Source organism: Camelus bactrianus, chromosome 5 (assembly GCF_048773025.1).
Source record: "Camelus bactrianus isolate YW-2024 breed Bactrian camel chromosome 5, ASM4877302v1, whole genome shotgun sequence".
In the NCBI taxonomy this organism is placed as follows: Eukaryota; Metazoa; Chordata; class Mammalia; order Artiodactyla; family Camelidae; genus Camelus; species Camelus bactrianus.
This window is the reverse complement of record NC_133543.1, coordinates 10,464,976-10,479,531: the sequence shown is the minus strand read 5'-3', so window position 1 is coordinate 10,479,531 and position 14,556 is coordinate 10,464,976. Positions and strand designations below refer to the sequence as shown.

The 14,556-nt window shown below is 57.4% G+C and overlaps 1 protein-coding gene across 2 annotated transcripts in view; it reads right to left on the bottom strand.

Moving 5' to 3' along the window:
- Positions 1 to 13,428, bottom strand: part of ARHGEF4 (Rho guanine nucleotide exchange factor 4) — a 200,729-nt gene extending 187,301 nt beyond the window's left edge. Inside the window, exon 1 of one of the 2 annotated variants that reach the window (XR_012506933.1) lies at positions 13,301 to 13,428. Coding sequence is in view for 1 of the 2 variants with exons in the window: in XM_074363416.1 (XP_074219517.1) it covers positions 13,301 to 13,339 (39 nt within the window). In the remaining variant the exon portion in view is untranslated. The remainder of the gene's footprint in view (positions 1 to 13,300) is intronic. The other variant, XM_074363416.1, reaches the window with a different exon arrangement.
- Positions 13,429 to 14,556: the final 1,128 nt, after the last annotated feature.

Here is a 14,556-nt window from a genome sequence, read left to right as displayed (position 1 = left end):
AGGGGGAGTGGGTCTCAGCGCCTCCAGGACTCCTGCCCCGGCACAGGGCCTCCCACAGGGCAGCTGCCCAAAAAACCCATGGGTGAAAATTGTGAGGTTGGGGAAATCTGTCTCTCTTATTATAAAAATAACATCTGTGATAACAAAATAGCTACACATGAAGCGCTCACCGTGAGACCCGTGCCTTACAGACATTATTTCATCTTAAAATGAGGCAGGCGTTCTTTGTCTGCAGGTATCCTTACTGAAGCTCGGAACAGCTACTTGCCCGAGCCACTAAGAGGTGGCATTTGAATTTGGGAAGGTCTTCCTGACTTCCCATCTCAGGATGCAGGAACATCAACTCGTGATGGCTCATGTGAGCCTTGCCGGAACTTGGAGACTGGCAGAACAAGCCTTCAGGTCCCCACGATTCCTGCGGACCGTGTCCACGGGGCCCCGAGAGGGTGGGCGACTCCTCTAGGTCACTGACGAGTGGGTGGCGGCAGCAGTCGGGAGATTACGGTAGCTGTGCGTCCAGATGAATGACACGCTCTGCTTCTCCACGTGACCACGCGGCACCGGCTCCGGGCTCCAAGCTGCAGCTCCCGCGGCCCCGCCCCATCCTCTTGGGCCGGAGGCAGTGCCCCGCCGGCCGGCTACCCCTCCGAGGCCTGGCTGCCCATTCAGCTCCTTCCCGGCCGAGTGGTGGGGCCGGCCCTCCTCTCACGCAGCAGAGGAAGTTACCCGAGCCGAAGGAACTGCTCCCGGCTTCTGGCTTGGAGCACATTCCCGCTCACAGTTCCTGGCTGTGTCTTTACCGGGGAACAGCCTTCCTCTCCCCGAGAAGACAGAGCTGCCTGAGAAACAGCGCTGCGCAATTCACCAATGCAGACTAGCGCTGGCGGGGGCGGGTGGGGCGCTTCACAGGCTCTCCTCTCTACAGGGAAATCGGGAGCCACAGAGCAGCTCGTTCCCCTGACCGGTGGCTGCCAGACTGAAGCCTGTCACCATCGGCAGTTGGGCTCTGATTCGTACTCTCTGCATTTCCCAGGTCACGCCTCCCCCCCCACCCCCCACCCCGGCCCCCCAACCCCCAATGCCACCAGCCCGAAAAAAGGCACGAGCTGACCTCTGGGCATGGAGACTGTCCCATCCCAGCTTCAGTCAGTACCCACCCTTCTCCACGTGCAAGCACACCTGCACCTCTGAAGCAGTCAGCACGCACAAAGCTGGAGAGCCTCACCTCCCCCTACTCTCTTGGCCGTCCTGTGCGCGGGGTTGGTGGGGGGTCTCAGCAGGGGGGTCACCTCTGTCCTGCTGCACACAGACCTACTCAGAGGAACCAAGAGAACTGCTTGTGGTGGGAACGTGGCCGTGGCAGCCCCGGGCCGGGTCCAGGAGGCCCTGCACCTGGGAGTCCCAGGCTGCTCTGCAGGCTCGTGAAGGGCCGGGAGCGCATCACACCTGCGCGGGGAGGGGGCTCCTCCCTCGGACACAGCCAGTGCCCCCACAGGCGCACACGCATGCCAGAGGCCCCGGATATCCCCAGAACGTCATCAGAACGTGTCCCATTGGAAAGCCTAGATTGCTGGCGCCTGCCCAGTTTGGTGGGAAAGCAGGGGTACTGGTGTTGGGTCTCATTCCATGGCCACCCCTCTGCTCACCATCCCGGAGGTTTGAGTTGCTTCATCTACAAAATGAGGCTTTTGTTATGAGGGTCGCCTGCCTGCCTGCTGCTGCCACACCCTGCTAAGGACTCTGCCATTCCTACAGTCAGTCCCCTCTGCCCACTGGGCTTTACCATGTGACCGTCATAGACCAGAGGGAGAGAGACATTGGGCCAGTTTGGACAATCTGGAGCTGGGGACCAAATCAAGAGCCACCGGGTGTGTTGGCTGTGGCAATAGACCAGCTAGCGGCAGGGGACAGGGTCTGGGGGTCCCAGGACCAGCCTCGTAGGAGGCGAGAAGGACCAGCTCCCAGGGAAAAGCAGTCCTTGAATGTGGTGACCCATGACTGGCTGGCCCAGCTCTCCAGGCAGACACACAGGGGCCACCTCCCTGAGCCTGCTCCCTGAGGTGTCCTGAGAGGTGACTCCACCTGCACGAAGGGGGACTCAGCAGACGCTGCTCTGTCCATCATGCACAAAAACCTGCCGGTAACAAACACACTTCTAGAAGACACGATACAGGTGGCTCCTGGGCCTGGTGGGAACCTCTATGAGAATGTTGGGGAATCCTTCCTTCCTCCCTTGGAGACTTGTCCCTCTGTCCCTGCATGTCACTCTGAGGATGTCCTGGATGTGGGGGTTTCTTCAGGAGCCCCCGATGGACCAGAGTGCCCCATCTGGTAGTGATAGGCCTCCCAGGTTGGGGCTGGGGCTGGGGCTGGGGCCTTGCAGCGATGCATACACTGCGTTTTCTGGCCACATGGGAGGTTTACAACTGTCCTGTCGCCACGGTGCACAGATGCCACTAAGTTAAGGAGAGCTTTCAAGAGGGAAAAGGAAGTCACTTTTAAGTATGCACATCAGTTATAAATGCACCTTGATTTTAAAAGTACAAAGCTGCTTTTTGAAAAGTACACCTTAAGCTCCAGGAAAGGTGGACTGTTGCCGTGCCTCTAGGGGACCGTTTGAGGTGGGCCTCCCCCAGGTCCTGTGGCAGGAAGGTGGCCCAGCCAGCCCTCTGGGGTGATCCCAGGAGCAGGTGGCTCCTGTACCCCCATCTGACAGCTTGGAGCAGAACTGCCTCTATGAACAGTAAAAGGGGTGACCCTCCAAATAGGGCACAGCCTTCCTGCCCATCTCGGTGCCCCTCTGACACAACACTGGACACGACACTGGCCACATGACAGAGTGTCCTCTCCCAAGGCTCCCGTGGCAAGCCAGAGCATCCCCAGATCCTAGGGCTCTCCAGCCACTCTTCAGGGGCTGCTTCACCAAGTAGGCACTGGACCCATCTTAGAAAGAAACAAACTCCTGCTCTGCTAAAGGCCACACAGAGGGGGGCCGGGAAAGCCACAGATCTGAAGGGAGGGGTGGGACAGTGTTGCTGGGCTGGGGTCCTCAGTGCCCCTCCCAGCCGGCCCCCAGTGTACTGAGTCCTTTGCACAGAGGAGTCCCTGCTCCCACCTGGCCTCTCCCACACCTGTGGTCTCCACTTGGCCAGTCAGTGGCGCCCAGAGGTGACCTGCCACATGTATCCCTCCCCATTCCTGAGACCGGGGCTGGGGGAGGAGGACGTGTGTGGAGGGTGAGAGCCACGGGTCCAGGTGCAGGGAGGGGAGGTGGAGCTGGGCGCCACAGGGGTGGGGCCCCATCAGCTGTCCTTTCAGGGCTGCCCGCCCATCCTCCGTGTCTTACTCATCACCCTTCGGGTGGAGGCTGCGTCTTCTCCAAGCCAGCATTTTCCCTGGTGAATCCTCTCCTGACGTTTTATAAACTCCAGGCTCACAGCGAGAGACGGAACTGGGGCAACCCCCAAAGGGCATGAGCGCCCACCTCGGGGTCTAGTCCTCCGAGGGGCCTCACTGTTGAACACTCAAGGTCCTCGGGCCATGCAGTTTACACATGTGAGCTCACTGACTGTCACGATCTGACAGAGGACCATCATTAAGCCCCTTTTACAGAGAAACTGGGGATTTGAGTGACTGAGCCACACCACACGGGCAGTTAGGATTTGTGGCGCCCCCACATCCACCATGGTGCGGGAAACCTCCTCTGCCTTACGACGGCTCCCACATCGCCCTGTGGCTTTCCTGGTTGAGGAATTCCACCTCCAGGTGGGACAGAGGCAGGGTCCCGAGTTCCCCTGTCAGCTCTGCAATGCCGGGTGAGGCTAGCTGCCTGGGTGGGCAGGGGAGAACCGGCTACTGGGGGCCGGAGCTGGCTGGGTGGGGGTGGCAGAGGTCAGGGAGAGGCTCAGAGCACCCGCCCTGCTGGACTCAGCAAGTCAGGAACACCTGCAGGGCTCTGAGCCGTGGTCTCCTGCAGCATCACAGTCACCACCGGGCTTCTCCCGAGTACCTGCCTGGGCCCCCTTGGAGAGCTGGGTCACCACGGCCAGGAGGGGAGTGGGCACGGATCTGCAGACACGGCTCTCAGGGTGGGCCATGCACGGACTCACTTCCAACGAGCAAAAAGGACACAGCGGCCACAACGGGCAGAGCCAGCCTGACGTCATAGCAGAGCCTGGTGTCCTCCTGTGGAGCATGAACAGTGGCACGGAACATCACCCGCAGGCACGGCACCCGGGGCTGTGCTGGAGCCCCTCTGGGTTCACGGGTGTCCTGGCCACCCAGACCAAGCAGCCCATGCTGGCTGCCCTGGGCACCGGCAGCTGTGGCTCCACCTATCCCGGATCAGCCTCAGACTAGTCATTTCCTCCCCCCGGGTGAGATTCACCCAATCACGGAGCTGCTTCTGCTTGCTTACACCATCCCGGCTTCCTTAAACCTCCCCAGACCCACTTCCCCAGGCCAGCTCCTGCAGCAAGTCCTTTCTGGCCGCCTCACAGAGCTGCAAGGAGGCACTGCCACTGCCAGGGGCCCAGCACCGAGATGGGCTGACTCTCACCCGACGATCAAGCTCCCCAGGCCCCACATACGCCTCTTACAGGACCAGCCAGAAACGACACACCGTCAACAAGCTCGTTCTAAGGACGCGTGAACGGAAGAAGCCAGAATCGCCTTGTCTCTACTTTAGACAGGGCCTCTACCTCGCTTGCCCGGCTGCCGACCCAGAACCACTGTAGCCTCTGTACCTGTGGCACTCAGGAAGGGGGTGCAGAAAGCAAGGGGGGGTTTTCTAAGAAGGAGGAAGGCTCTGAGAGGGTCCGGCCAAGAGACCTCAGGCCGGTTCCGCCAGGGAGAGACCCTGCTCCGTGGAGTTGTAACTGACGTGCGGTGAACTGGACGCACTGGAGGTGCCGCCAGAGGGTTCTGACACGTGTGCCCGCCTTGAACTCTCGCCCCAGACAAGACAGTGAACGTGTCCTCCCGCTCTCCAGCCCCCACCTGCCCCCCACACCCCTGATGAGCCCTCTCTCACTACAGACCTATCAGAAATGCCTGGAATTTTAGATAAATGCAGCCATGCAGCATTCTGGCTGCTCTATTCAGCCTCATTCTCCGGAGAGTCACCCGGGCTGGGATGGGTCCCAGCGGGTCACCCCTCTCTATTGCTGAGCGGTACTCCACGGTACTCCACTCAGCTGTTTTCCACTTTCTCACAAGTTTCAGTCCTCCAGGACTTGGCTTCTCCCAGGGCCGCACTGACTGTTCTGTGAAAACGCACCTCGTGCCCATATCTGGGGCTGCGCCTGCAGCGGCAGCCTGAGCAGCACCCTCGCGTGGCCCCGTGTCAGGAGATGCGTTTCCACTCACCTCCACTGGTTCCAGGGATAAATATTTGTTTGGGGGCAGAGAGGAGTAGAGATGGGGAAGGAATGCCTAGGAGAGAAGTAAGCTGTTGAGCGCTCCCCCTGCGCTGGTCGACCCACGTGCTTTTCCAGGCTTTTATTGTCGCTTAACTTTCACAACACCCCTGGGGGGCGGGGAGGCACGAAGGAAGGTGCCCCAGCCCCGCTCCAAGACAGTCAGTGCTCAAGCTCAGGAAATCTTCACCTCATTGGCTGAAAGCTGCCAGGAGGGACAAATTCATTCATTTGGGACACACATGGCGAACGGCCAAGGCACTCGGGGCTGGCCAGGGGGGGACTGGATCGACAGCATCACACTGCTGGGGTTCAGCCACGGTCACATCCAGTGGGCAGGGGCTGCGTCCCCGGGGAAGGGATACAACAGGGCAGTGAGACATCTGCAGGGCCCCGTGCGCTCGGGCCTAGCTGCCCTTTAGTCCAGAGGAGCCCCGAGAATGGCCCTGTCCCAGTGGGTCTGTACTGTCGTACTTCTCAGCCCGGCTGTGCACTGGAGTCACTTGTGATTTAGGAACCAGTGCCCTGGCCCCAGCCTTGAATTCTGAGCCACTCAGTCTGTGCAGCTGGTGACTGTGATGTGCAGCTGTGCTGAGAGATGTGGCCCCAGGTCCCAGGCATGCAGGGCCACAGCTGCACCCATCTGGGCCATCCGCTCACCCATCACTTGTGCTTCGAAGTCATCTTCTTGTCATTGATTTAACCAGATGCCACTGAGCATGGCTCTCTCTGGATCCTGGATGTCACCTTCCTATCTGCAGTGTGGCCAGGCTCCCAGATAGGTCGGAGCCCCACAGGCCAGCCCAGCCCCTCCCCCCTCTTCCCTGATCCCCGCCAGCTCCGCCACGGACAAGTGTGTGACAACCAGAAAAGGATTTCTCTGTTTCTTCTACCCTACTTCCTGTCCGTGCTGAGTGGCTCACCATGTGGTCAATTTTTAAATCATGTCATATATGATACACGAAGGCCAAGTAAATTTATATATGTTATGAAACAATAATAAAATGAGCACCCATGAATCCACCTCCCGGTATTAGGCAGGGTGAGTTTTGAATTCATACACTGATTAATTAGTAAGTACCCGGGAAGCACTGTTTTCACTCTGCTGTGGGATTTTCATATGACATATGTGAGACACAGGACAGCATGTTTTTGTGTCACTGTCTGGGGCAGAGCACCTTTGGGAGTAAATGGAAAAGCTGGGAACTCGAGGAAAATGGAAATTATAATGTGGAGCCATGGCATCTTCTAAGAACAGTACGAAATAGAAATATACAGTAAGCTGATCCTTAATAAAGGTGCATGTAATGAACATGTGCGTGGTTATAATCCAGTGGGCTCCTATGACTGAAGGAAGCTGAGCTGCAAAGACAGCACAGAGAAGGAGTCCAAAGGGGAGGGAAGGAGGCATCAAGGAAGACTTCCTGGAGGAGGTGATGTGGCACGGCAGCACCCCAGGGCAGGGCAGGGCAGGGCAGCCTGTGAGCGTGGAGGCACCTCCCAACCCCCGACCTGTGGTACATGAGTCACGAGACAAGGAGCAGCAGGGCCTCACGGGCAGCACCCTCCCCACCCTCAGAGCGCTCACACTGGGCACCCAGGAGGGTCCAGGAGCCGGGCAATAAACCTCACAAACTTACAACTGGCAAGGAGGAGACTGCCCATTTCAGAGATGAGGACATCATGAAAGGACTCCTGAAAGGCAGCACTTCTCATGAGCACAGGGACACCACCCAGTTCGACCTGGCAGGAGAGGCAAACAAAACATTTGGGGCCAGCAAGCCCTACCCAGCACCAAGAGCGAATTCAAACCCAGCTTCTCCCTGAGGGTGTAAACAGTGGCTGGCGTCTCAGGCTGGCTCTGAAAGGGCTGGGTCTGCAGCAAGCAGTGGGGAACACTGTCACGGGCTGGTGGCCGAGGGGAGGACAGGCACCCAGGGTGGGGAAGCTGGGCCCCCTCAGCCCAGAGAGCTAGGCTGAGCCTGGCCCAAGCTTGGAGAGAAGGTTGTGGCAATCTATGTCTCTGAATCATCAGCGCTGGCTGGGCTGCTTAGACCCCCTGGATCATGCGCTCCTCTGGGGCTCTGACCTGGCCCAGGTTTTACTTCTGCAAGTCGATTCATTTACAGCACGACGGCCGAGGAGAGTCCGGCGTGTTGGGGAAACAGCAGCCCTGTGTTGGGGAAACAGCAGCCCTGGGGAGGTGCTGAGGGCCTCTGAGCAGGCATCTGAGTCCCACAGCTGGCCTGTCCTGCCCACTCTGCCCTCTCCTCTCTCCGTCATCCCCAGGGACAGCCTCTCCATGACCTCTCACGGGGCAGGGTCTTGGTGGCCTCAGGTGCCTGTTGTGACCTTTACCCAGAAGAGCTGGAGCATGTTGGCGACCCTTTAGCAAACGTCCCTGGGGGCTGGGGTGCACACCCCTCACCCCAAGGCTGGGAGGCTGAGTGAGGCCCAGTGGGGCTTGTCCTTAGTTGTGGTGGGGAGGCATTTGCTGCCTTCCTGACCAGCATCTGAACAGCAGTTGTGACTCACAGGAAGAGGGGGTCCCAGGACCATTGGGAAACTGGGCCCCAGCCATCTTGGAAACAGAATAGGGGCCGATTTCCTTTCTTCCCGCCCTCCAGAGGGCAGCTCGGCTCAGCTCCAGCCAGGACCCTGGATCTTGAGAACAGACCTAAGGCCTACAAGACAGAGGTGGAGGGTACTCTCAGAGAGGAGCGGAGGTGGCCACAGGCAGCCTTAGCAGCTGGCTTGTCCAGCAGGACCGACTCTGCCCCACCTCTCTGGGCCCTGGGAGCTACCCCACACCCTGCCAAGACAGCTCTCTTTTTTCATTTAACTAGAGTCCATTTTTGCCTTTTGCAACCAAGAGCCTTCACTAGTAAAGAAATTGGTAGTAGGGTGATTATAGGTAACAGAGCCTGTGAGAAAGCAGGAGAGGAATGCTGGGATTGCTTAAGCCATCAATTTTTTAAATGATTTTTTAAAAGCAGTCTAGTTTTATTTATTTTGTGGGGGGAGATAATTAGTTTATTTATTTATTTACTTATTTAATGGAGGTACTGGGGATTGAACCCAGGACCTTGTGTATGCTAGGCATGTGCTCTACCACTGAGCTTACCCTCCCCTCTGCTTAATCCACCAATTTGAGGCCAAAGGCAAAGAAAATATATTGGGCATTAAGTTCTGGAACTCTGGCATCTCGGTGCCTGCATGGTGAAGCCTTAATTATAGCAGCCATGGCTGAGTGTCTTGGAGGGAAAAGTGACTTGTGCTGCAAAGCCTGAGTGAGACATGAAGATATCCGGTACTGTGGGGTAAGTGTGTTGCTTCTGAATTCCCAGCATTCTTGACTGCACAGAAAGTGGTGTTTTCTCTTCTGCAGCCACAGGCCTGAGATACCCCTGAACCAAGGGCAGTCTGAGTCCATCAATCTGTGGGTTGGTGAGTCATGAAGCTAGCCGAATGGATTGCTTCCCTGCTCCTTGAATGAACGTCAGAGCATCGCTGAGAATAGACAGAGACCCCAGTCTTAGGAATGGGCATCTGTCAAGGCGTTCACAGACCCCCTGCTTCCAGAGCCCGTGATCACCTTGCCTTGTACAGCGAGGCCAGTCCTCCTCACGTCCACCCCTGCCCCTTCCTGGCCTCGAGGACAAAAAGTAGAATCAGATCCCCGCACGGCCGTGGGAACCAATGACCCACTCAAACTATCCAGGAAAAGGCTCACATTTCAGAAAATGATTACATGGTCAACAGGTACTGGCCGGAACCTGGGGAAATGTGAGGGCTGGACCGTGCCAGACTCTGACCTCTGAGGGGAGAGCATCGCTGGGACCAGGGTGAATGTGTGGACATGGGGGCCTCGCCCGTTCTGGGGGCCACAAGCTGGCTCTGGCAGCCAGTGTGTGTTCCCACAGGTGGCCTGTTGCTTGACTAAAACCTCAGCTTGATACCAACTTCCTGTGAAATGGAAGCGAAAAGGCGGACGTTCCTTGAAGGAATCCAGATATCTGAAGGGGCAGAGTGTTGGAGTGGATTTATCAACGGCAACCTGCTCGCCACCCTCAACTGTGTCTCCAGTAGAACGAAACAGACACGCCCTGTCCCCAAGGCACAGAGAAATACCTTGGCAGGAAGAATCTCAACATCTTGGAAAATTGCCCTAAAAGTCGTTCTCTATCAGCTGGGGATGCTGATGAGAAATGCTTCCTGGGTGGCAGATGGGAGTGGTGCGGGCTGGCCCAACAGAGGGTGAGAAGTAGCATTCAGGTGGCAGAAGCCGATGTCTCTGGCATCAACTGATATCATGAGGCTGCCAGGACCAGAATGAATGGGCAACATCAGAGGGTCCCACTAGACTTGGCTAATATTGATAAAAATGTAAAAATAAAAATTTTAACCGGATCTGGTAGACAGAAGGCGCTTGGTGTGCCTAGAACAGTGTCTGGCAGCTAGTAGGTGTTTGATAAGCATTCGTTGATGAAACTCCACTGCCCCACATCTCATTCGTAGGCTTGAGTCAACAGACCTCAAGCTCCTTCCATGAAGAGGAGGCTGGTTACTTGTAACAACATCCTAAACAAACAGCACTGTGAATCTCCCAAAAACTCCTGTGCAGAGAAACACCTAGACCATCTGGAAATTAGCGAACACTGGCTCTGAGCTAACAATGTTCCTGGCGGTGCAGGATGTCACCACAGCCCACACTGGGAGCGAGGATCTGTGGGAGGTGGGAGACACGGCAGGTCATATAGGCAGGCTGGCCATGCACCCACCTCGTGCTAGCCCATTGGAATCCTGAATCTGTCCTCCAGAGATTTCCCTGGCTCCTGGGTGTTCAGATGGCAAAGACACACTCAGTTTGCAGTAGAAACTCCACCCAGGTTCCTTCACCGGTGATGTGGAGACTCCTGTGGTAGGAAAGGCTACCTGGAAGCTCCTGGAACACCCCTTCCCTCCATAATAGGGACTCAGAAGCCTTACTTCATCCCTGGCGGCTAAGGAACCACCAGCCTAGAAACCCCTACTGTAGCTGTATTCGACTTCCCAGCTTGGCTTGTTCAGAAGGCAGGGGGCTCTGAAGGATACCAGTGGACTGTTTCAGGGCCTGTGCTGTCCCACGGGTGACCTCCTAAGTGGAACAAATCTGTTACGGTTCTTGGCCATTGACTTGGTGTAAAATGTGCGTGCGTGCGTGTGTGTGTGTGTGTGTGTGTGTGTGTGTGTGTCCTCTCTTGGCACCCAGGGATGAGCAGAAGTGGGCTGCCTTCCCCATGACAAGCAGCATAGCTTCACCGCGCTGCTTCAAGGCTTCGCTGATTCTGTGCCATGATCTCGTGCGCAGACACCTTGACCCTTCTGCCCCAGAGGACCTCATGCTGGTCTAGGGCACCACCCTGACTTGGAGAACAGCGAGTAGCAAGGCACCCTAATGTGTACCAGAGTGTGGGGCATAAACTCCATGAATCAGCGGACCTTCCACTTCCGTGAAGCCTCTGGACAGGCTGCAGAAGTGATCACTTGTCCAGAACGTTTGGGGACAGCCCTTTGATAGCGAAAGCCACGTTGCCAGATAGACCTGGATGTTTGAAGTGACTTACTTCCTCCTTGGGTGGGCTGCTCCAACGCATTTGCTGGGTGATCCCAAAGGCAGTGAGCAGGCTCTCTGCTCTCCCTGCATTGCAAAGGGCTCTGACACATGGCTGTCACACCTCCTGGTTACCACAGTGTCCTGAGTGCCCAGGGCAGAGCAAGCCCCAACAGAAATCTCAGCTGGGGCCTGGGGTTTGAGGGACTGTTCTTGCTCCCAAGCCTTGGTGGGGACTGTGTGTGTCTCTGTTATCAGAGTCTGACTGTGGGGCCCCAGCGAGCTGAGTCCCCTCGGATGAAGCAGCGTTCTTGATCAAGCAAGCAACCATCACTGAGTGGTCCATAAGGGTCCAGGCCCAGGAGGGATCAGGAGGTGGTTCCCTTCACCTCCCACTCCTGTGGCCTCACAGGATGGTCCTTATAACCAGCGTCTGAAGGGAGAGCACGTGTGAATGGTGTTTACAGGTAACTCTGCGAGATACACCTGTACAGCCAGAAGTGGACTGCCAAGGCGTTCAGGGCCCTTCCTGAGGGTGGCTCTGCGGGGCAGGAAAAAGGGACATCCTCTGGCATGAACATCTGGTCGTCTCCATGGTGTACACACCGAGAGGCCTGGGTGTCTCAGGATCTCCAGGTACCCTAGTGTCGGCATCAAAGGCTGGGGACAAGGAGAGGTGCAAAGGTCTCTGGGGACAGGCTGGAAATGTGAGGGCAGTGTATCCCATGAGAATATCTTCCCAAAGGCCCCCTTTCAAAGAGGCTCCCAGTCAGCAGGTGGGCAAGGTGGTCGCCCTGGGATGTCCAGTGACCTCTTCCACAGCAGCAGCTGCCTGATCCCCCAGGTCCTGATTCTGCCCGACAGACTTCCCCTCACCGAGGTTACTGCCATAGATAAGGACCAACATCCCGGGCTCACTGCTCTACAAACACACGTTCCTTCTGTCATAAGACCCACAACCACCTTGAAAAGTGCAGAATTATGGTCCACATTTTTCAAGTCAGAAAAACAAAGACGAGGCGGTTACATGACTGCCCCAAGATTGTACAGCTTGTTAGAAACAGAATCAGAATTCAAAAGTGTGGGGGGGGGGGAGGGGTGTCTGTGTGTTCTGAGCCACATACCTGACACCTGCCAGGTTGCCCTGTTCTCACAGGCTTCTCCTGCACACAGCAGTGTAAGTTCCTGAAGGCTCCGCCCCTCTCCCCTCCTGGCGTTTGTGCGCATGTAATCATCGCTGGGGATATGAGCTGATTCACAGGCTGCTCTTCCAGACTGGCGGAGGAACAGGCTGAGGGCAGGGCTCTGACAGGTCCGGTCCTGGGTCACTGGTTTCTTGTCACTTCCCCCAGAGCTCTCAGAGCCGCAGAACTCCACCTGGACCTGCAGTCTGCACTTCGAGGAGAAGGTGGCCTCGCAGCCAGACAGAGCAGCTCCTCCTCCCACCAGGGACAGCGCCACTCTCTGGCCGTGGCCCCAGGCACAGCTGCCCACTCCAGGGCCTGTCACTCCAGCAACACTTCCCTGCCTCTGTTTTATGCAGTTGGTCGCAGTCAGAGCCAACCCCACCCCACCTCCCACCACCTTCCCAGGTTGCTCACCTGGGGAGGTGGAGCTCGGCACTCTGCAGCTGGTTACCCTCTGACAGCGCCCTGGAGCTTACTGCTCTCCATGGGGCCCCATCCGGGCACGGGAGGCAGAGATGCCCCCAAGGGAGCGGGTTCCACTGCCTCTAGTGAGTCGTCCAGGAATTCGAGCCTGGGGAGAGGCACCCCTCGCGTAGAAGTCTAACACTCCCCAGGTTCCTGTTCCCCTGTTCCCAGTTAGATACCCCATTCTCAAAACGGCGCCCCAACCCCGTTGGTATGCTCCCTCGGTACCTCAGGTACTCTCAGCCCGAGTAATCACAGTATCAACCACTTTCTGGGCACCTGCTGGGCCAGGCACAAGCCTTCCTTCTCGGAACCTGCGGTCCTGCGCTGAGAGGTCGAGGCTGCCGCGTGCCCTGCGTGCCGAGGGCGAGCAGGTGCCGGGGAGGCCCGGGGCTGCCGTCCAGCCGGCCTCCGACGGCCACCTCTCCTTCCCCATATTCCGGATGGCCACGCTCCCGGTCTCCAAGTCGGCACGTCGGAAAGTTGGGGGCAGCAGGGAGCGCCCGGGGTGCCCCCACCCACCCACCCGGTGCCCAGCGGTCAGCCCGGGGCGCAGCGGCGCGCGCCCGCGGCTCTGCTCCCCGCGCGCTATCAGACGCCGCCCAGCGGATCGCCGGCCCCGGGACGCAGCTTCTCACCTTGAAGAAGCTCCGGAGGAAGTGCAGGACGCCGAGCATGGTGGTCCGTCCGCAGCACCGAGCGCCGCGCGCCGCGGAGCCCGAATTCCGGAACGCGGCCGCGCGCCCCGCCCCCGGCCCGCCCCCGGCCGCCCAGACGCCCCGCCTCCCCGCGCCGGGCCGCGACCCGAGACCCGCAGACGCACGCCCGAGCTGCCCACGGACACGGCCCGGCCCGCGCCCCAGGGAGTTCTGGGAGGACCGGGAGCCTCGGAGAGTTTAGTAAGAAAGAACGCGTGAATCCGCGCCCCGCACATCTCAGCAAACACCTCTCAACGCGGGTATCTGCGCCCTACTCGGCGCGCGCCCCCGTCCCGCAAGACCGCATCTCTGCCCCTCTCCTGCCCGAAAGCTTTGCTTTCGAACTTTTGAGAACTTTCAGAGCATTTGCCCGGCATTCTCGGTTGCCACCTGAAGCAACTGTGTCCCAGAGACGCTTAGCGAGACGTCCGCGCTCACGCACCTGCTGAAAGGCAAGTATGACTGGAGTCCCTAGAGCCGAAATCTGGGTCCAGAACCCACTCCCGCTCCCCTCTCTCCCAGGTGTGTTCCTGCAGGTGGAGAGTCGTCCCTCAGGTAGAGGAGAGTCTGTCTTCTGCTAAGGAGCAAAGGGAGGCCCAGGCTGTTTGCTTTGTGAGGTCTAAGGGGATAAGGCCCGCCCAGGAGGCAGGCTCCAGCTGGCCACGAGGGCCACCATATTTCTAGAGACCAATAAAAATGTCTTAATTTCTTGTAAAATCAAAAGAAAAAATGATGATGATGATGATGATGATAATAATAATAATAAAAATAAAATAATAATAAAGTCCAGCCTGGATGGTAGTCATATTTATATAAACACAGTTGTCAAAAACTATTTTAAATAAATGAAAAAAATATATATATATGTGTATATATATATATATATATATATATTTTTTTTTTTTTCATTCTGGAAGGGCCCCACAAAGGACAAGTGCCGAAGGCTGCTGGGTGTCATGCTGCAGTCCTGCTCCAGACCCACCACTTTGAGGATCGGGCATCTCATGGAAGCTTAGCATCTGCCCAGACTGGCTTTGCATGCCCCTGCCCATGCCTGCCTCCTCATCCAACTCCTGGCCCCCCTGAATGCTATTCCGGGGTCAGCAGTACATGTCCAGTGTTGCCCAGCAGACTGTTTTTTCCCCCACATGCAACCTGTCTCTGCTTCTCCCAGGCCCTCAGAGCAGCCAGGTCAG